Source organism: Lygodium microphyllum, chromosome 2 (assembly GCF_053477565.2).
Source record: "Lygodium microphyllum isolate KBCC chromosome 2, Lygodium_microphyllum_v1.1.10, whole genome shotgun sequence".
Classification (NCBI taxonomy): domain Eukaryota; kingdom Viridiplantae; phylum Streptophyta; class Polypodiopsida; order Schizaeales; family Lygodiaceae; genus Lygodium; species Lygodium microphyllum.
The window spans coordinates 29,271,446-29,292,227 of NC_141136.1; the positions used below are offsets into that span (position 1 = coordinate 29,271,446).

The 20,782-nt window shown below is 45.7% G+C and overlaps 1 protein-coding gene across 1 annotated transcript; it reads left to right on the top strand.

The window, feature by feature from the left end:
• Positions 1–15,180: 15,180 nt before the first annotated feature.
• On the top strand, positions 15,181–15,874 carry LOC148039573 (uncharacterized). The gene is made up of 3 exons (XM_087665220.1): positions 15,181–15,444; positions 15,541–15,642; positions 15,735–15,874. The coding sequence occupies exons 1-3, from the start codon at positions 15,205–15,207 to the stop codon at positions 15,789–15,791; spliced, it is 399 nt and encodes a 132-aa protein (XP_087521346.1). The 5' UTR covers positions 15,181–15,204; the 3' UTR covers positions 15,792–15,874.
• The last annotated feature ends 4,908 nt before the right edge of the window (positions 15,875–20,782 follow it).

Genomic DNA, 20,782 nt, shown 5'->3' on the forward strand with positions numbered 1-20,782 from the left:
GGGAGAGGGAGAGGGAGGGGGAGGAAATAGGAGAGGGAGAGAAAGAGAAAGAGAGGGAGAAGGACGGAGAGTGCATTCTCTCTCTCCCTCCCTCTCCCTTTTGCTTGTTTAATGTTTGAATCACTTTTTTTTTTGCTTGTTTAGGAGAGGAAATGAGAGAGAAAGAGAGTGAGAGGGAGAGGAAGAGGAAGGAAATGAGAGAGGGATAGAAAGAGAAAGAGAGGGAGAGTGCATTGTATCTCTCCCTCTCCCTTTTGCTTGGAGGATGTTTAAATCACTTTATTTTTTGCTTGTTTAGGAAATGAGAGAGAAAGAGAGATAGAGAGGGAGAGGGAGAAAAAGAGAAAGAGAGGGAGAGGGAGAGGGAGAGGGAGAGGAAGGGGGAGGGGAAGGAAATGAGAGAGGGAGAGAAAGAGGGAGGGGGAGGGAGAGGGAGGGAGGGAGAGGGAGAGGGAGAAAGAGAGAGAGAGAGGGAGAGGGAGGGGGAGGGAGGAAATGAGAGAGGGAGAGAAAGAAAACGAGAGGGAGAGGGAGAGGGTGAGAGAAAGAGAGGAAGAGAGGGAGAGGGAGAGAAAGAGAGGGAGAGGGAGGGGAAGGAAATTTAAGATAATATACGTATTGATAATGGTATGCAATGTGCTTTGCATACGGCCACGTACTTCATCAAAATTAACCCAAAATTATTGTTATAGAAGAAGAAACCCTTAAATTGAGTATAGGATAATTTCTCTCAGGTCTTATGACTATGAGTAGAATTGATTGAAATAAATTTTATTACTATAGTTATTAAATTTCATAGATGGCGCGCATTAATTTTAAAATGGATTACTTATACTCAAAGCCGAGATATAACAAAAAATTATCTACCGGGACAAACAAATCGTTGAGCATGATACAAGGCCGAGATATAACATCGGAAAATCTCTTGACTACTATATACAATGCAAGGTTTATGGTCAACTTGCAACTTGATGTACATCTCCATAAAGCTATCCATTTAAGCCTCGTTTGCTGTAATGTAGATAAGATGGCAAACGAAGAAGGTCCTATTGTTCAAGACCGCGAGTCGTATCTTAATCAGCATGTCCCATATCCTTGCTCTCAATGCAAGTTGGCAATTAGACGAAAACGCCGATTGTCTATAGAACACGTATGACGATTTGGCGAGTTTCAATCTGAGATCATTGATCAGGCGATTGCAGATTTTCAGCAAACGGTAATTTGAAGTTAGCATTTTTCATGCATTGTACTCTCAAGCTAATTGAAAACCATACACAATAAGATTGGGTCTTGTTGGCAAATTTTGTATCCAGGGGGGTGATGTTTCGACCCAAGGGGGAGTGCACCCTTTGCGACCAATTACAAGAGTTCGTGGACGTGCGATGGATGGATTGCAGGAGCCAATCGACCACTCGCAAGGCCCATCTATACCGTCAATGCCAGAGGAGACAGACAACCTTCCCGACTTGCCTACAATCTTGGAGCCTGAGATGGAGGCAATGATCGATGCATTGATTCCCATGGATGTTGAGACATCTGACCCGCTGAGAGAGGAAGCATCCATACCATTATATGATGGGTGCCGAGTATCTCGGTTGAAGACATTGCTTGCACTCTTAAGTGTGCAAGCAAAATACGGTTGGAGCGATACGAGTGTGACTGAGTTATTCAGGTACCTTGCACACAGACTTCATTGTTTTTTTTTTTAACAGTATTATTGCAAACATGGATGGATTTTTCAAGGTGTTTTATGATTTTTTCAGGTTATTGAAATATCATATATTGCCACCTGCAAACACCATGCCTGAGTCTCGTGATGATGCACGACATGTTTTACGGAAGCTTGGCATGGACTACAATAACATCCATGCATGTATCAACGACTGCATATTGTTTCGAGATGAATACGAGACTATGGAGACATGTCCAAAGTGTGGTGCTCACAGGTATCGATAGGACTTGCAAGGGCAGACCATCCCTCAAAAAGTCCTCAGACACTTTCCGCTCATCTCCCGCATAAACCACATGTTTCGCACGTCTGCCATGGCAAGCTTAACAACGTGGCATGTGCAGAATAGGTCCACGGATGGAGTGCAACGAATATCAGCAGATTCGCGTGCATGGAGCCACATTGACTCTACCTTCCCAGGCTTTGCGCGAGAGCCAAGGAATCTTCGGCTCGGTCTCGCCATGGATGGTGTGAACCCATTCAGTCTGTGCTCAACTTCTTACAGTGTGTGGCCTATAGTGCTTGTCAACTACAACATTCCTCCATGGCTTTCTACGAAGAAAGGACATCTCATCCTTAGCTTGCTCGTCCCGGGCCGCTACAAAGTAAAAAATATGGACGTGTATCTTCGTCCATTAGTCGATGAGCTTAAGATTTTGTGGGAGGAGGGGGTCACGGTGCAAGATATGAGCAGGCGCGATGGTCGGCGGTCAGCCAACATTCGAGCCATTCTCATGAGGACGATGCATGACTTTTCGGGATTGGGAGAGTGCTCAGGTGAGCAGACCTTTGTTCTCGCCGATAGTATCTATATTTTATTTCATTCAATCAAGTATTCACTAGGACGTGGATCACTTTGCAGGTCTTGTTACCTCAAGTTATCATGCATGTCCATTGTGTGGGCCACAGTTAGACTCCCGAAGGTCACGAACCATGAAGAAGTTGGTATATCAAGGACACGCCGCTTTCTTGCCGGAGGATCATGAACTGAGGGAAGGTTTTCTTGGACGACCTCCAGCACATATGAACGCTGCAAGCTGGTACGAGCTGAAAATGGTAAACCCGGAATCACATCCAAATGGAATGCGACGGTTCTCAGTTTTCTACGAGTTGCCATATTGGACCCACTTACAGGTCAACCACTTGCTGGATCCCATGCATATTTTCAAAAATGTGGGCAGCTTGCTATGGGACCACATCACAGGAAAGAGAGACACTATAGGGTCACGAATGGATTTAAAGGAGTTAGGTAAGATGGAGGCGCTTTGGCTGCAGTCCAGTGCTGAAGGGGGAGTGCAGCTTCCTCGCGCTCCCTGGGTTTTGTATACCAAAGAAGAGCGCATTGTGAAGCAAGTAATCAAGTCTATCCGCACTCCGACGGGTATGATGCGTTCTCTCAGGTCCGCATTTTCTAAAGATGACCAAATGTCTGGGCTAAAATCCCATGATTGGCATAAGATATGTCAGGTTTGTGAACAGAATGGATTTTAATTAGCGTGGACATTTTGAAATTTGAAAAGTGACCATTATTCTTAATGCTTTCTCATTTGTGGCAGTTTGTCCTACCGATCGCGATCGCGTGATACCTTACTCCAAAAATTTGCGGGGCCATTTATAAGCTGTGGACTTTGGTGCAATGGATCTCACAGAAAGAGATTAAGACGTCCTCTATTGAATCCGCAAGGCGGAGAGCAGTTGAGACGGTCTGTCTCTTTGAGAAATACCTGCCCACTAGCATGCTCACGATACAAGTTCACCTTCTTGTGCATCTTGTGGATGAAGTGGAGATTGCTGGACCTGTCCATACACGATGGATGCTCTTCTTGGAGCGCTTCATGAAAACCCTGAAAGGCTTTGTGCGACAATGAGCTCGTCCGAAAGGTAGCATGGCGGAAGGTTGGTTGGTGTCAGAGGCGTTAGTGCATATCTCACAATGGCTACCAACGGTGGAACCAGACAATGAAATGCTATGGACGCTGAAGGACGATGACAAGCTGACTGGAGATGTGGTGGTTGGAAATGGGGTAGAAAAAAGAATGGATGCCTCAATGGAAGAGAAGGTGAATCGCTTTTGTATGTTGCACCATGCCTCCATGGAGACGTGGCTCGCCAAGTACCAGATTGCAAGGCAAGATCTAGAGGAAGCACGAGCTGAATTCCGACGCAGTATGCGTCACCGACCGATTTGATATCCCGAAGGCATGGAGGAGATGCCGCGGTTTATGTCAACACGATGGTTGCATGGAGCCTTGACCGCAGCATCCAGCGAAGGGACAGAGGTCTCAATGGAGGAGTGGGAGTTCTCGAGGGGATGTAGTCCAAAGGTAATGAGGGGTTTAGAATGTGTCGTATCTAAATTTGCTTGCTACATCTAATTTGAGTGTTTCAATGTGCAGTACAAAATATATAGTGCAACGTGGTCGCGCGGACGGCATTTTTGGATGGAGTGTATTGACAAAATGCGCTCCACAATGGACTCTGGTGTCATGGCAAGGTTTAAGCAAGAGAGCCGGCGACGAGCAACGGATCCGAACACGGTTGTGGATGAGATGGAGTATTTTGGGAACTTGCAAAGTATTATTACGGTGGATTACCGTAGCTTCTCCATGATAATATTCGATGTGCAGTGGTTCAAAGTGATACTTGGAGGAGCTGGCGCAACAGTTCGACGAGGTCCATCTGGATTTCTCGAAATAGATTCGGAAAAAAAATGGATGGATTTGTGCGACACCTTTGTGTTACCGGCCCATTGTGAACAGGTACAACTAGTCATTTGCTTGCTAATTGTAATACGACATGGTTTATGTCACAATGGTTTGAAGACGGTTTGTAAGTGTTTGTGAACAGGTAATTTTCTATCCAAATCCCCGACAACCTCGATGGTGGTATGTTATACCTTCAACTCCTCGAGGTGCGAGACTATACGATCAAAGCGATGTTCCAGGCATAGATGAAGAAAATATGCAAATAGAGGGATCGAAATTACAAGGGGTGGAGGCCACCGCAAGCTTGGAGCCCGCATCGGCTAACAATGATGGAAATACAGAAGTCGTAGAATCTTTTGAGAACGAGGCAGACTCGTTCTTTTGTGATGACATGCCTATCAACCTTCCAGTGTATGCAGAGTTGTGTCAGGAGATTAACATGGGACCATAGAATACTTCATTCTTGGAGAATTGTATTACTCAATTCGTTGTTTAGATCTTCCATAAAGGTAGATAAGATATGCATTTTAAGAGGGATTTTTCAAAAATGATTTATATTAATGTGCTTTGTATAGTTTAAATTGATTATTCTAACATTATTTTTTATCTGTGCAGGTATCGACATTTTCAGGATGAGTAGAGGGATGAGCGATGAGGAGTTTCAGGAGATGATGGCACGTATGTCTCCAGATCAGCTCGCGAGATTCAGAGAGATGGCAGATCAGGAGCTGTCTCGTTCTTCATCAGGATGCTCTGCTAGATCAGCTTCAGCGCGATCAGATGCTTCATCTTCGAGAAGACGATCTCGACGCTCGCGACTTGGGCCAGAGGGAGGGACTGCGACTGCAGGAGGATCAGGGGGTGCTGCTGTGGAGACACGGATACGGTGTCTCCGTCTCATCGTTCAGCTCGAGCTCGGTCACCTCCAGGATTTGTCACACCTGTGGGGACGTCCACTCCAGTTACTCCGGCTTTTGCGCAGCCGTCGGCAGATGTCACACCTTTTGATGGCACTCCTTTTGGTGGCACCCCCTCTGGTGGCACCCCTTTGAGTGGCTCCAGTTACTCCGGCTTTTGCGCAGCCGTCGGCAGATGTCACGCCTTTTGGTGGCACTCCTTTTGGTGGCACCCCCTCTAGTGGCACCCCTTTGAGTGGCACTCTGGGAGAGGGTACCCCCGTCGGAACACCGGATGTTCAGGGGTCTCCTGGATATGCCCAGGAGCGTGGACGGAGATGGGAGAGGGCCCATACAAGGCACACTCCTAGGGATTATGGATACCTAGTGGATGGCAAGTCAGGAGCCATCATCATGAATGATGAGGGGAGGAGGGTGATGGCTCGCATGAGGGAGTTGTGCCAATAAGTTTTTCGGCACAACGTCCTGGATCATTGGAGGAACATACCAGAGGGGAGCAAGGAGTACATAGTAGCATCCTTGCACGAGGAGTTCCCGATGCCAGCCGCAGTGGATAGATTCTCTACGGGATGGATGATGGATTGCATGCGTGCATACATGTCAAATAGACGATCCGACGCACGCAAGGCAATCAAGAGTGGGGCTCCAAAGCCCGAGTGGTTAGATGCAGTCGACTGGCGCCGACTGAGGGAGGAGGCTATAAATTTTCCAGGACGTTAGAGTCAGCAGGCGGGAGGCAGCAAGGGCATGAATCGAGGCCGGATCGGTACATCATCTTGGGAGTGGCGGCCACAGGACATATTTGGAGGACTTTGTAAGTTTCTCTTTTGTTTTGCTTATTTGTTTTTTTGAGATATTCTTTGTACTGACAATCATGTTTCTAACAGTTAGCATTTTGTTTTCTTTGCAGCACTCCATTACAAATCGCGATCCGCAAGGCCTTGAGACTCGATATGCAGAGAGGCACGGTCTTAGATCATTGATCGACCGATTGTATAGATGCGGCGGCCCAGTAAGTCACTCATCTTTCTTGTTCGTAGTTACCATGAGATATTTGAATGCATTATTGTATGGTGGATTGATATGTTGTTTCTTTTTCTGCAAAATCCGTTTGATGCTCCTTTGCAGCGGGAAGAGCTTTTGGGGGACGACGATTTGTAGCTCGCCCTTGGATCCTTAGAGCTCACATACCTTTAGTTTTTAGTCGCCCGATCTATGTAGACATTTTCTATGTATTAGTGATATTGTTTTATGATTGTACCAATCGCATTTTATGCGATATCATGTATTTATTTCATCTATCAGTTTTATGATTTTAGTATACATTCTTTTTGTTTGCAAATGCTTTGTATGCAGCAGTGCAGAAACTATTTTGTATGTCTCTCATACAGTACACAGTGCTATATGTGGCAGGGCAGCTTGCTGCCCTGCCACAAAATTTTTTTTTTCTCTGTTACCGTCGCTATTTGCCTCGCAAATTTACTGCACGCGTCGCTATTGTCGTCGCTATCAGCGTCGCAAATTCTCTGTAACCGTCGCTATATGCGTCGCAAATGCGACGCATATAGCGACGATTCTATGGCGTCGTCAATAACGACGCTTTTTGCGACGACAGGGGCAAATTTTGTTGTTTGTATTTTCGTCGCTTTAAACGTCGCTATAAGGTCTATATCTTGTAGTGAGCTCCAAGGGAAAATAATAACCGTAAAGGTTATAAGTAAGGTCGAAGGACCCTTAGGTCAACCTTGGAGGAAAGGGGTTTCAATATGCCACAAGGGGAGGGGGCTAGGGAAGGTTTAAACACGGGGGAAACAGGCGTGGTTCCAAAGCCAAGGGATAGGGGTTTAAGGGATTAACACGAGGGGGGGGGGTGTGGTTCCAAGGAAAAGGGGACTCAAGGATTCATAAAATATGGAGGAGGGGTGGGTTCCAAGGCCCAAGACAAAGGGGCTTATAGGGGTTAAAACCGGGGAGGGGGAGGGAGGTAATAAGACCTTTTAAGGTCTTAGATTTTTTGGGGGTAAATAGGGGCTTCAAAAGTTTAAAACACGGGGGGGGGGGGGGGGGGAGATGATTCTGAGGCCAATGAGGAAGGGCCTAAATGGAAATTACAAACATTGGGGGGGGGGATGATTCTAAGGCCAATGAGGAAGGGCCTAAATGAAAATTAAAAACACGGGGGGTAGGAAAGGATTTCAAAGCCCATAAGGAAGGGCTTAAGGGAATTCTAGAACCCGTGGGGGGGGGGGGGGGGGGGTTCCAAAAGGCATAAGAAGGGGGCCTTGGGAGATTTTAGGACATGGCAGTGAAAGGGGGCTTAAGGGCCCCTTAGAAGCTTCCTCTCCCAGGAAGCTTCCATGCCACATGGAAGGAGAAGACCAACGGCGACTCGGGCGGTGATTGAAGGCCGTAAATGGCCTAGTTGTGGCGGCGTCTCGTCACTCCTCTCGCGGCGAGCAGGCGACAGCACTCTCTCGTGTCCTTCTTCACTCTCTCGTCGACTACAGCGTAGAGTATTGTGGCAGCCCTCTTTCCTCCTTCGTACCTTCCGGCAGCAGGCCCCCCTTCTAGTTAAATAGGGGGGGTGAGGGAAGATGATTCCTCGCCTTCGTGTTAGTGCGCATGGTGGTATCCCTCTGCGAGATCCACCGCGGAGCTTCTGCGACCTTTGTATTCCCCTCCCCTTAGGCAATTATCCAAAATTGATATATCATTATCCCCATTACCTAAAAGGGTTAGTTCACGCAAAGAAGAAATTTAGAACTTTACAATGATCAAGAAGCTCATCTATTCTAGGAATAGGGTACTTGTTCTTGACCTTTGATTGATTCAATCCTTGGTAATCAATACATGGTCGAAGCGTTCCATCTGTCTTTTTCTGGAATAGTACTGGAGCTCCCCACGGTGAACTGCTAGGACAGATGTAGCCTTGTTCTAGCAGTTGCTTGAGTTGTTCCTTCAGCTTAATTGCTTCTGGTATGGACATTCTATAAGGTCTCTTTGCAAATGGTGCAACCCTGATACTAACCTAATCTCATGATCCACTTCTCTTTGAGGCGGGAGATCTGTCAACTCTTCAGAGAATACGTCCACGTATTCCTTTGGCCAAGAAGGTCCTTCATTAGACTCTTGCTTCTGATCTAACTTGTTAAGTTTGATCAAGTAGATAGGTAATCCTTTTCTGACTCCTTTTATGATCCGAGATACTTTGGCCAATTGGATTCTTGGCACTCCAGCCTCACCTTGAGTTGTGACTAATTCCCTTTCAGAGTTTTGAAAGGAAACTTGACCCTTTCCACAATGAATATGGGCGTCATTAGGCTTAAGCCAATCCATTCCGAGTAGACACTCATGGATACCTAAATTCATAACTCTGAATTTAACTGAAGTCTTCTTTCCTCCCAGAAAGAATTCCACCTTAGCAGTTTTCCTGGTACAAGTAACCTCACAACCATTTGCCAATTCCACAAGCAAGGTAGGTGCTCCTACTGTGGCTATTCCTAATCTTTTTGTGCAAGCTGGTGAGATAAAGGAATGTGTACTTCCACAATCAATCAAGGTCTTGAAACTTTTACCTTGATAGTCCGACGGTGTCTGAATCACCGAGAACTGACGATTCGGCCCTTTCTTGGGTAGAGCGGCATGGAGTGTCGCCCTTTCAAACTCTGCTTCCATGGTCGGATCTTCTTCTTCTTCTTCTTTGCACATTTGCCTATTGGCAATGCAGGCGGGTCTTCCTCTGCCTCGGGTAGCGGCTCCTTGACCACTGCCGTTCCTTGGAAAGGTGCTTGGCGATGTCCTCCACCAAGCTTGGGACATTGCCTCTTGAAGTGACCGAGTTCATTGCAGTGGAAACAACGGAGGTTTCGGCGATTGCTTTGAGTAGGAACAAAGTTGTTGATGTTATTAGTCCTGGGTTTCTTTCTTTGTCCCTGATTATGACCTTGAAGTCTCTTCATCTGAGATCTGAATGCTCCTATGTTCGGGTCATTATAAGACAAAGTTTTGTTACCCCTTCGTCTAGTCTGCACCTCCTGAATTATAGGCGTAGCTCGAATGAGAGCATCTTGTAGATCTGACATACGCATAGATTTGAGACCGGTATTTATTGGGGGATTTAAGCCAGCACAAAATTTGGACACCTGTTGTTTGATGTCCATCTGTGGTGGATACTTAAGAAGTGAGACAAATTTAGAATAGTAGGCATCAAGAGTGAGTCCCAATTGTTTTAGCTCGTAGAACTCATTCATTTTCTGTGTGCGATACGTAGGTGGTAGGTATCTTCCTTGCACGGATTTCTTTAGCTTCTCCCAGGTAACGAATCCCTCTGCGATCCCTTGATCCCTGCACCATTGCTTCCACCAAAGCCTGGCTTCGCCGATGAGCTTCAGCTTGGCGACCATAGCCTGATTGGTGGGTGCAGTACCAGCTGCTTCGAAGTAATCCTCTATGGATTCAATCCAAATTTCAACATCTGCTTGGACAGACCTGCCCCTTTTGTCAAATTCGGGTGGTTTAATTTGCTTGAGAAGAAACTTCTTCTACTGGATTACAACAGTTCTTGATGTAGGAGGCGAACTGGGAACCTGTACCTGGGGTTGTACGTGGATAAAGGTTTCTTAATGTTATTACACGATAATCGTTATTGATTTATATTACATCTCCATTTCTGCTATCACGCAAGCAATGCAACTACTTAACTTTTTATCAAATCTCATACACAATCAAACATTGATAAAAAAAGTTTTATTTGTATTTATATGGGCATAGCCCTTTTGGAATACAATATTTCTTGTGATGATAAGCCAACTGTTACATTTAGTTTGGGGAGAACAACATTGTATTATATTTATCTACAGTAACTGTATAATAGTATGGTTTCGGGTCATGGATCTTCAGGAATCGGTAAATCATTGGAAGTTCAGGGTATCCTTTCCTTTGGAACCCATTCTTTTCATGGCGCCCTAACACTTTAATCCTGTCGGCGGGGATTACACGGGTTACTTCCTCATATACATATGAGTTCATCTCAACCCTCCGACCTCGAATATGTAAAGTTGAGTTTACGTGAGCTTCCACAAAAATGAACAGCTTCACGACTTTCAGGCCTTCCAACCACTTGATCCTCTTTAGGTTGGTTTGTGGATAAGCAAATCGGTGGGCGGATATATAGTAGATTCTTGAAGCACCCATCCATCTTCATTCCATGTACAAAGGTGATGGATTAAAGATTTTCTCCAAGATGTTCCACTACAAGGGACTGGGGCAATAGCGACGCCGATTAGCGACGGCGTTTATCGGCGTCGCTATTGGCGTCGCTATATGCGTCGCTATTAGCGTCGCTATACGCGTCGCTATTTGCGTCGCATTTGCGACGCAAATAGCGACGCGTATAGCGACGCCGCAAGGAAAAAAGCGCGGCCGAAACCAGAGCGCCGTTTTCATTTTGTTTTCTTTGCCTTTTGAGAGCGAGAGCGAGGGAGAGAGCCAAGGCTTTGTGAAAGAAGAGGAGGAAGAGACTTGTTGCCGCCGCCGCCGCCACCGCCACCGCCACCGTCGTTGTTCGCGAAGGAGAGGAGGAGCCCTCGTTGCAAAGAGAAGCCGCCCACGCTCGCCATATCTCATTGGTGAGTCTCCCTCTCTCTTTCTTTTACTTGTTGAAGGTTTAAATCGTTCTCTTTTGTTTATTTAGGAGAGGAAAAGAAAGAGAAGGAGAGGGAGAGGGAGAGAGAGGGAGAGAAAGAGAGGGAGAGGGAGAGAAAGAGAGTGAGAGTGCATTCTCTCTCTCTCTCTCTCCCTTTTGCTTGTTTAATGTTTAAATTACTTTCTTCTTTGCTTGTTTAGGAGAGGAAACGAGAGAGTAAGAGAGAAAGAGAGGGAGAGGGAGAGGGAAAGGGAAAGAAAGAGAAAGAGAAATAGAGGGAGAGGGAGAGGGAGGGGGAGGAAATAGGAGAGGGAGAGAAAGAAAAAGAGAGGGAGAAGGAGGGAGAGTGCATTCTCTCTCTCCCTCCCTCTCCCTTTTGCTTGTTTAATGTTTGATTCACTTTATTTTTTTCTTGTTTAGGAGAGGAAATGAGAGAGAAAGAGAGTGAGAGGGATAGGAAGGGGAAGGAAATGAGAGAGGGATAGAAAGAGAAAGAGAGGGAGAGTGCATTGTATCTCTCCCTCTCCCTTTTGCTTGGAGGATGTTTAAATCACTTTATTTTTTGCTTGTTTAGGAAATGAGAGAGAAAGAGAGATAGAGAGGGAGAGGGAGAAAAAGAGAGGGAGAGGGAGAGGGAGAGGGAGGGGGAGGGGAAGGAAATGAGAGAGGGAGAGAAAGAGGGAGGGGGAGGGAGAGGGAGCGAGGGAGCGAGGGAGAAAGAGGGAGAAAGAGGGAGGGAGAGGGAGAGGGAGGAGGAGGGAGGAAATGAGAGAGGGAGAGAAAGAGAACGCGAGGGTGAGGGAGAGGGTGAGAGAAAGAGAGGGAGAGGGAGAGGGTGAGGGAGAGGGAGAGGGAGAGGGAAGGGAATGAAATTTAAGATAATATACGTATCGATAATGGTATGCAATGTGCTTTGCATACGGCCACGTACTTCATCAAAATTAACCCAAAATTATTGTTATAGAAGTGGAGATCCCTTAAATTGAGTATAGGATAATTTCTCTCAGGTCTTATGACTATGAGTAGAATTGATTGAAATAAATTTTATTACTATAGTTGTAAAATTTCATAGATGGCGCGCATTAATTTTAAAATGGATTACTTATACTCAAAGCCGAGATATAACAAAAAATTATCTACCGGGACAAACAAATCGTTGAGCATGATACAAGGCCGAGATATAACATCGGAAAATCTCTCGACTACTATATACAATGCAAGGTTTATGGTCAACTTGCAAGTTGACGTACATCTCCAAAAAGCTATCCATTTAAGCCTCGTTTGCTGTAATGTAGATAAGATGGCAAACGAAGAAGGTCCTATTGTTCAAGACCGCGAGTCGTATCTTAATCAGCGTGTCCCATGTCCTTGCTCTCAATGCAAGTTGGCAATTAGACGAAAACGCCGATTGTCTATAGAACACGTACGACGATTTGGCGAGTTTCAACCTGAGATTATTGATCAGGCGATTGCAGATTTTCAGCAAACGGTATTTTCAAGTTAGCATTTTTCATGCATTGTACTCTCAAGCTAATTGAAAACCATACACAATAAGATTGGGTCTTGTTGGCAAATTTTGTGTCCAGGGGGGTGATGTCTCGACCCAAGGGGGAGTGCACCCTTTGCGGCCAATTAGAAGAGTTCGTGGACGTGAGATGGATGGATGGCAGGAGCCAATAGACCACTCGCAAGGCCCATCTATATCGTCAATGCCAGAGGAGACAGACAACCTTCCCGACTTTGGTGCAATGGATCTCACAGAAAGAGATTAAGACGTCCTCTATTGAATCCGCAAGGCGGGGAGCAGTTGAGACGGTCTGTCTCTTTGAGAAATACCTGCCCACTAGCATGCTCACGATACAAGTTCACCTTCTTGTGCATCTTGTGGATGAAGTGGAGATTGCCGGACCTGTCCATACGCGATGGATGTTCTTCCTGGAGCGCTTCATGAAAACCCTGAAAGGCTTTGTGCGACAACGAGCTCGTCCGGAAGGTAGCATGGCGGAGGGTTGGTTGGTGTCAGAGGCATTAGTGCATATCTCACAATGGCTACCAACGGTGGAACCAGACAATGAAATGCTATGGACGCTCAAGGACGATGACAGGCTGACTGGAGATGTGGTGGTTGGAAATGGGGTAGAAAAAAGAATGGATGCCTCAATGGAAGAGAAAGTGAATCGCTTTTGTATGTTGCACCATGCCTCCATGGAGACGTGGCTCGCCAAGTACCAGATTGCAAGGCAAGATCGAGAGGAAGCGCGAGCTGAATTCCGACGCAGTACGCGTCACCGACCGATTCGATATCCCGAAGGCATGGAGGAGATGCCGCGGTTTATGTCAACACGATGGTTGCATGGAGCCTTGATCGCAGCATCCAGCGAAGGGGCAGAGGTCTCAATGGAGGAGTGGGAGTTCTCGAGGGGATGTAGTCCAAAGGTAATGAGGGGTTTAGAATGTGTCGTATCTGAATTTGTTTGCTACATCTAATTTGAGTGTTTCAATGTGCAGTACAAAATATATAGTGCAGCGTGGTCGCGCGGACGGCATTTTCGGGTAGAGCGTATTGACAAAATGCGCTCCACAATGGACTGTGGTGTCATGGCAAGGTTTGAGCAAGAGAGCCGGCGACAAGCAACGGATCCGAACACGGTTGTGGATGAGATGGAGTATTTTGGGAATTTGCAAAGTATTATTACGGTGGATTACCGTAGCTTCTCCATGATAATATTCGATGTGCAGTGGTTCAAAGTGGTACTTGGAGGAGCTGGCGCAACGGTTCGACGAGGTCCATCTGGATTTCTCGAAATAGATTCCGAAAAAAATGGATGGATTTGCGCGACACCTTTGTGTTGCCGGCACATTGTGAACAGGTAATCTTCTAGTCATTTGCTTGCTAATTGTAATACGACATGCTTTATGTCACAATGGTTTGAAGACGGTTTGTAAGTGTTTGTGAACAGGTAATCTTCTATCCAAATCCCCGACAACCTCGATGGTGGTATGTTATACCTTCAACTCCTAGAGGTGCGAGAGTATACGATCAAAGCGATGTTCCAGGCATAGATGAAGAATATATGCAAATAGAGGGATCGAAATTACAAGGGGTGGAGGCCACCGCAAGCTTGGAGCCCGCATCGGCTAACAATGATGGAAATATAGAAGTCGTAGAATTTTTTGAGAACGAGGCAGACTCGTTCTTTTGTGGTGACATGTCTATCGACCTTCCAGTGTATGCAGAGTTATGTCAGGAGATTAACATGGGACCATAGAATACTTCATTCTTGGAGAATTGTATTACTCAATTCGTTGTTTAGATCTTCCATAAAGGTAGATAAGATATGCATTTTAAGATGGATTTTTCAAAAATGATTTATATTAATGCGCTTTGTATAGTTTCAATTGATTATTGTAACATTATTTTTTATCTCTGCAGGTATCTTTATTTTCAGGATGAGTCGAGGGATGAGCGATGAGGAGTTTCAGGAGATGATGGCACGTATGTCTCCAGATCAGCTCGCGAGATTCAGAGAGATAGCAGATCAGGAGCTGTCTCGTTCTTCGTCAGGGCGCTCTGCTAGATCAGCTTCAGTGCAATCAGATGCTTCAGCTTCGAGCAGACGATCTCGACGCTCGCGACTTGGGCCAGAGGGAGGGACTGCGACTGCAGGAGGATCACGGGGGTGCTGCTGTGGAGACACGGACGCGGTGTCTCCGTCTCGTCGTTCAGCTAGAGCTCGGTCACCTCCAGGATTTGTCACACCTGTGGGGACGTCCACTCCAGTTACTCCGGCTTTTGCGCAGCCGTCGGCAGATGTCACGCCTTTTGGTGGCACTCCTTTTGGTGGCACCCCCTCTGGTGGCACTCCTTTTGGTGGCACTCCGGGAGAGGGTACCCCCGTCGGTACACCGGATGTTCAGGGGTCTCCTGGATATGCCCAAGAGCGTGGACGGAGATGGGAGAGGGCCCATACGAGGCACACTCCTAGGGATTATGGATACCTAGTGGATGGCAGGTCAGGAGCTATCATCATGAATGATGAGGGGAGGAGGGTGATAGCTCGCATGAGGGAGTTGTGCCAACAAGTTTTTCGGCACAACGTCCTGGATCATTGGAGGAACATACCGGAGGGGAGCAAGGAGTACATAGTAGCATCCTTGCATGAGGAGTTCCCGGTGCCAGCCGCAGTGGATAGATTCTCTACGGGCTGGATGATGGATTGCATGCGTGCATACATGTCACATAGACGATCCGACGCACGCAAGGCAATCAAGAGTGGGGCTCCAAAGCCCGAGTGGTTAGATGCAGAGGACTGGCGCCGACTGAGGGAGGAGGCTACAAATTCGCCAGGACGTTGGAGTCAGCAGCGGGAGGCGGCGAGGGCACGAATCGAGGCCGGATCGGTACATCATCTTGGGAGTGGCGGCCACAGGACATATTTGGAGGACTTTGTAAGTTTCTCTTTTGTTTTGCTTATTTGTTTTTTTGAGATATTATTTGTACTGACAATCATATTTCTAACAGTTAGCATTTTGTTTTCTTTGCAGCACTCCATTACAAATCGTGATCCGCAAGGCCTTGAGACTCAATATGCAGAGAGGCACGGTCTCAGATCATTGATCGACCGATTGTACAGACGCGGCGGCCCAGTAAGTCTCTCATCTTTCATGTCCGTAGTTACCATGAGATATTTGAATGCATTATTGTATGGTGGATTGATATGTTGTTTCTTTTTCTGCAGAATCCGTTTGATGCTCCTTTGCAGAGGGACGAGCTTTCGGGGGACGACGATTTGTAGCTCGCCCTCGGATCCTTAGCGCTCACATACCTTTAGTTTTTAGTCGCCCGATCTATGTAGACATTTTCTATGTATTAGTGATATTGTTTTATGATTGTACCAATCGCATTTTATGCGATATCATGTATTTATTTCATCTATCAGTTTTATGATTTCAGTATAGATTCTTTTTGTTTGCAAACGCTTTGTATGCAGCAGTGCAGAAACTATTTTGTATGGCTCTCATACAGCACACAGTGCTATATGTGGCAGGGCAGCTTGCTGCCCTGCCACAAAATTTTTTTTTCCTCTGTTACCGTCGCTATTTGCGTCGCAAATTTACTGCAGGCGTCGCTATTGTCGTCGCTATCAGCATCGCAAATTCTCTGCAACCGTCGCTATTTGCGTCGCTATATGCGTCGCAAATGCGACGCATATAGCGACGCATATAGCGACGCAAATAGCGACGCATATAGCGACGATTCCATGGCGTCGTCAATAACGACGCTTTTTGCGACGACGGGGGCAAATTTTGTTGTTTGTATTTTCGTCGCTTTAAACGTCGCTATAAGGTCTATATCTTGTAGTGTTCATTATCTCAATCCTTTGTCGATAATGCAGAGAATGCATATTGCAGTCATAAACATGACTCGAAATACTAAGAACTTGTTCCACGCTTCGTAATTTTGCAAGACAACATTGAAAGTAAGAAAATGTTTGGACAGCAACATTTACTTTACTTCATCTTATTAAGATTTCATAAAAACAATTCCGTTGTTGGTCGGCTCTGATACCAACTGTAACGTGTCCACTTGTATCTTCAGGACACGTCTTAGCAGTCCATCACAAAGGATGTCTAGAAAGCTCCACCCGGCACTCCCATGGAATGGTACAAGGTTTGCGATCTAGGGCTTTTCGTGTCTACCACATAGCAGAAGTATTTCGATTGTTCCCACTTAGGATGGACCTGAATTAGGGTTTTCCTTATTGGTCATTTCCTAACGGCAACTAGCGTCGGACCCAAGCGAACTACTTTACGCAGAAACACCAGGTCCGAAGCAGATTCACGCTACACTTGGTTCAAGGAGAATGGGAAACGAGAGGGATGCAAAGCTCAACCTCTCTGCCATAAGGCATAGTCCCATTCTGTTTCCCTAAAACAGTGTAAATCGGATTCAATCATAACTCTAGGTCAATGCTTTTGTTGTTCGTGTTCTTTGACAATCTTCCTGCTGTCCCTCGTGATTTGAGAAAGGTTCCCGGCCAATCGGGACCACCCATTCGTAGGACGGACCTATGGCCCATCCTTCGCACTTTCCTCGGGTTCTTTTAATTATTTAATTACCTAACACATTAGTTGGACATGTAGCAATCAGCTTCTTTAATTAGCCCGTTAGGCACTGGTTCTTTCACGTAATCATATCACTTGACATAGAAAAACAATATCAGACAAGTTCCTTATTAACACGTTATCATATTTATCTTTGAAATACGAAAAGTCCAACTCATAGGCTTATCCACAATCCGTCCGAAGGCTATCCATCAATCTACAGGGATTACCAATCCAAGTTTCCACCCGTAGACTAGTATGCGGGCCTCGATATCCAATCCCGAGTCACGTTAGCCTCTAGTGGAGGGCCTAGAAGGTGAGGGCCAAGTTTCTGCTGACCTCTCGCGGCAGGTGTGGTTCACTTTCCCGGCGCGGTTAACAACCCCCTTGGTTAGGGTCACGTAGGCAGTCGGGGGTAACTGAAGCTGCCTCTGATCCCTTCAAGCCTTCAACTTGAAGTATAGATATCCATTTATCTTTTAATTCATTGATCAAACAAAGCCAAACAGTGCTCTAAAATCTGTAGCAAGTACAAACATTTCCATTGATCATTTTGTTTGGAAAACTGCTAAGGAATGAATCCTTCCTTTCGAATGCATCTAGCACTCGATCCGGGATGACTTGCAACTTGGCAAAATTCCCTATATCCTGGGTTAGGGCGTACCCTATTAACCCGACTTGGTCAAACCTTAAGTTCATTGGTTATTTCAGTTTATCGGTTGGTCTTTAGTTTCCAATCAATCTTCTTTACTCAAGAAATATACTAAATTAGGATGATTATTTATCCTCTTGCAAGATAACTTGCGTAAGGACCTCCCAACCTCGTTGCGAGAATTGGGCCATTCCCTTCTGATCCGATCATAAGATCATATGACTCCATACTTGCTGCACAAGTGTCGCATCGAACTATGAGACTTATTCTACTCATTGAACGGAGTCACGAAACAATCTATTCTTGATTACGTTAGGTTGACATCGTCAGTCCTAGAGTTCCAAGTTCCATCTCGTAAGATTATTAGGGACAAACCATAGTTCGCTTTCCAATTCCATTTTATTGTCCCTACATTTCGGTGAAAGTGGGCAAGTATTTAGGGTATATGAGTTTCAGTTGTAGCAATATGTAACGATTAGGTTACGTATTAATTCCTAGTGAATTTCTTGGAATTTAACTCATTCTAAAACGAGTACTCCGGGTTTAGGTGTTTAGGTTTGTGCCAATTTGTTTATCTCTTGGAGATAGTTACGTTAATATTTCATAAACGCATGACTTGTTGTCTACGCATAAATTGATTTTTCAACCTTAACTTATGGATTAAGGTTAGGTATAGGTTAGGTTAATTCCAACTAATCTTCCTATAACTTTGTGAACAAAATTCATGCTAAACAAGAAACCTTTTACTTGATAATTTATGCAGTTGACAAACGATAATTTCCTAGAGTTATACATCGTGAGAATCATTTCATGCCTTGCACTTACCATGATGATTCCTTGCGAAGAGGATATGGGTCAATAGTGCGATCTGCAGTTTATATTTTCAGGCTTAAACGAAGTATACTATTTTAATGGACATTAATCTAAATTTTAATTCATTTCAATGCATAAAGCTATTTGCTAGAAATCCATTTATGCTTCCTTTATTTTTGCTTGTTTTATTGAATGTATTAATGACTAAGTTCCTCCGTTGTGAGCATTTAGGACAAAAATATATACTATTTCCAACGATTAACCTTGCATGATTGAATTACAACAATACCAAATAAAAATTAGGAAGGAAAACCTGGGCTTTAGGTGAGATATCCATGTGGATGCCAGGAGATGACCCTCCCGCGGCTGCGCCTTGGACTTTCTTAGGAGGCATCGCAATTGTAGTCTTTCCATCATGGAAGTAGCTTTACAACTCCTCTTTGGAATTCCACCGTGGCTCCCTTTTTGCAATAACTTGCACCATCCATCGAAAGTAGTTTTAAAAGGCTCCCTCCTTGAAGTAGGGATTTTGAAAAAGGGGGTGTTTCAAAATCTTTTGCACATAAGACCCATTAAATCCATGGGAGGGGCTTAATGGCCTTGTAGAGACTCGCACAAACGGGGGATAAGAAGGTGTGGAATCCCTTACGAGGGCTTTTGAGTGGGAAAGGGAGGTGTCAAAAGACCCTCAACACTCTCTTTTCTTTTATGAGTGGGGAAAAAAAAACAAAGCTCCAAGGGGTATTTTGAATGGGGAAAGAAAAGGGCTAAGGGGGCCCTTAGGGGGGATTTGAGGTACGGGGGGGAAAAATAAGGCCGTTTAAGGGAAAAACTTTTGGGAGGGAAAAGGGCCTAAGACCTCTTAAAGGCCCCTCCAAGAAGAATTTGGGGGGAAAAAAACTTATAGAGGCCTAAAGGGAAGTTTCCAGGGGGAGGAAAAAAAAGGGGTAGTCCAAAAGGTTATAAGAAGGAGGGCCTAAGGAAGCCCTTAGGGAGATTTATAATCATGAGGAGGCAAAGGACCCTCAAGGTCAAGCTTTTTGAGGGGGGGAAAAGGCCCTAAGGAAGCCTTAAAGAGGAATTTTAAGGAGGGGGGTTTCAAGAGGCATAGAAAGGGCCTAAGGGGGGTTTTAAAATTGGGGGGGGGGGGGGGGGGTTCTCAAGATGCCCCAAAGGAAGGGGGGCTAAAGGAAATTTAAAACAAGGGGGACGGTGGTCCCAAAGCCCAAAGGAAGGGGGCTTAAGAAGGCCCCCCTTGGAAGCTTCTAAGCTTCCAGGCCACGTGGAGGGGGGGAGGCTTAGATCATACGAGGGTACAATCGTCCGACGGCGACGATGGAATGCAAGGCGGCTCCTCCATGGGCGCAGGTGGCGATGGGCAACTCGACAGCTCCTCGTCAGCGCAGAGTGGCAACCTCCTTGGCTTCTCCCTCCCTCAAGTCTTCTCTCTCTCACCAAGACTGACCAGAATGGCATCATGGCGGCCCTCCCTCATTGTCTTCTGCTAGGCAGCAACAGCCCCCAGGGTTTAAATAGGGGAGGGGAGGGAATCCTTCCTCCCCTACGTGGCAGGGCCATGGCGATTAGTAGCTAGTGAGCTCCAGTGAGGAGCTTTTCATGCTTTCTATTCCCCTCCCCTCCAGCACCACAGTCGGCTGGGGAGGGGGATAAGGAAAAAATTTACCATTATCCTAGTAATTTATCAAAATGCTATATTATTATCCCCACTACTTAAAAAGGGGGGTTCATGCGTGATTTGTAGTGTTCGGTATATTACATTCTCTCCCCCTTCGAGGAATCGAGATGTCCTCATCTCGAGATAAACTATGGATATTGATGGTTGAGAGTGCCTTCATCTATCCAAGTGGCATCCTCTTCGGGATAATCTTTCCACTGGACAAGGCATTCTCTCAAGGTTCTGGATCTCAATTGTCTCTCCCTAACATCTAAGATCCTATCTGGCCTTAGTTCAAGGACTCCTTGACTAGCCATTACAATTTGTTGGTCATCAAGTACATGTTTAGGATTAGGTACATACTTCTTCAATAGGCTGATATGGAATACATTGTGAACCTTTAGGTTCTCAGGGAGTTGCAATCTATAAGCATTAGGTCCTAGGCATTTGAGGATCGTGTACGGTCCACAATACCTTGGACTTAGCTTCTTGCAATCTCCTAAGGATAGGAAACTCTTCTTTGGGCATACGCGAATGAAGAC

Bases quoted from the DNA above. Each gene is read 5' to 3' on its own strand.
- LOC148039573 (XM_087665220.1), top strand. From the start codon at position 15,205: ATGATGGATTGCATGCGTGCATACATGTCACATAGACGATCCGACGCA. The intron at 15,445-15,540 runs GTAAGTTTCTCT...TTTTCTTTGCAG, and splicing joins GGACATATTTGGAGGACTTT to CACTCCATTACAAATCGTGA. The intron at 15,643-15,734 runs GTAAGTCTCTCA...CTTTTTCTGCAG, and splicing joins TGTACAGACGCGGCGGCCCA to AATCCGTTTGATGCTCCTTT.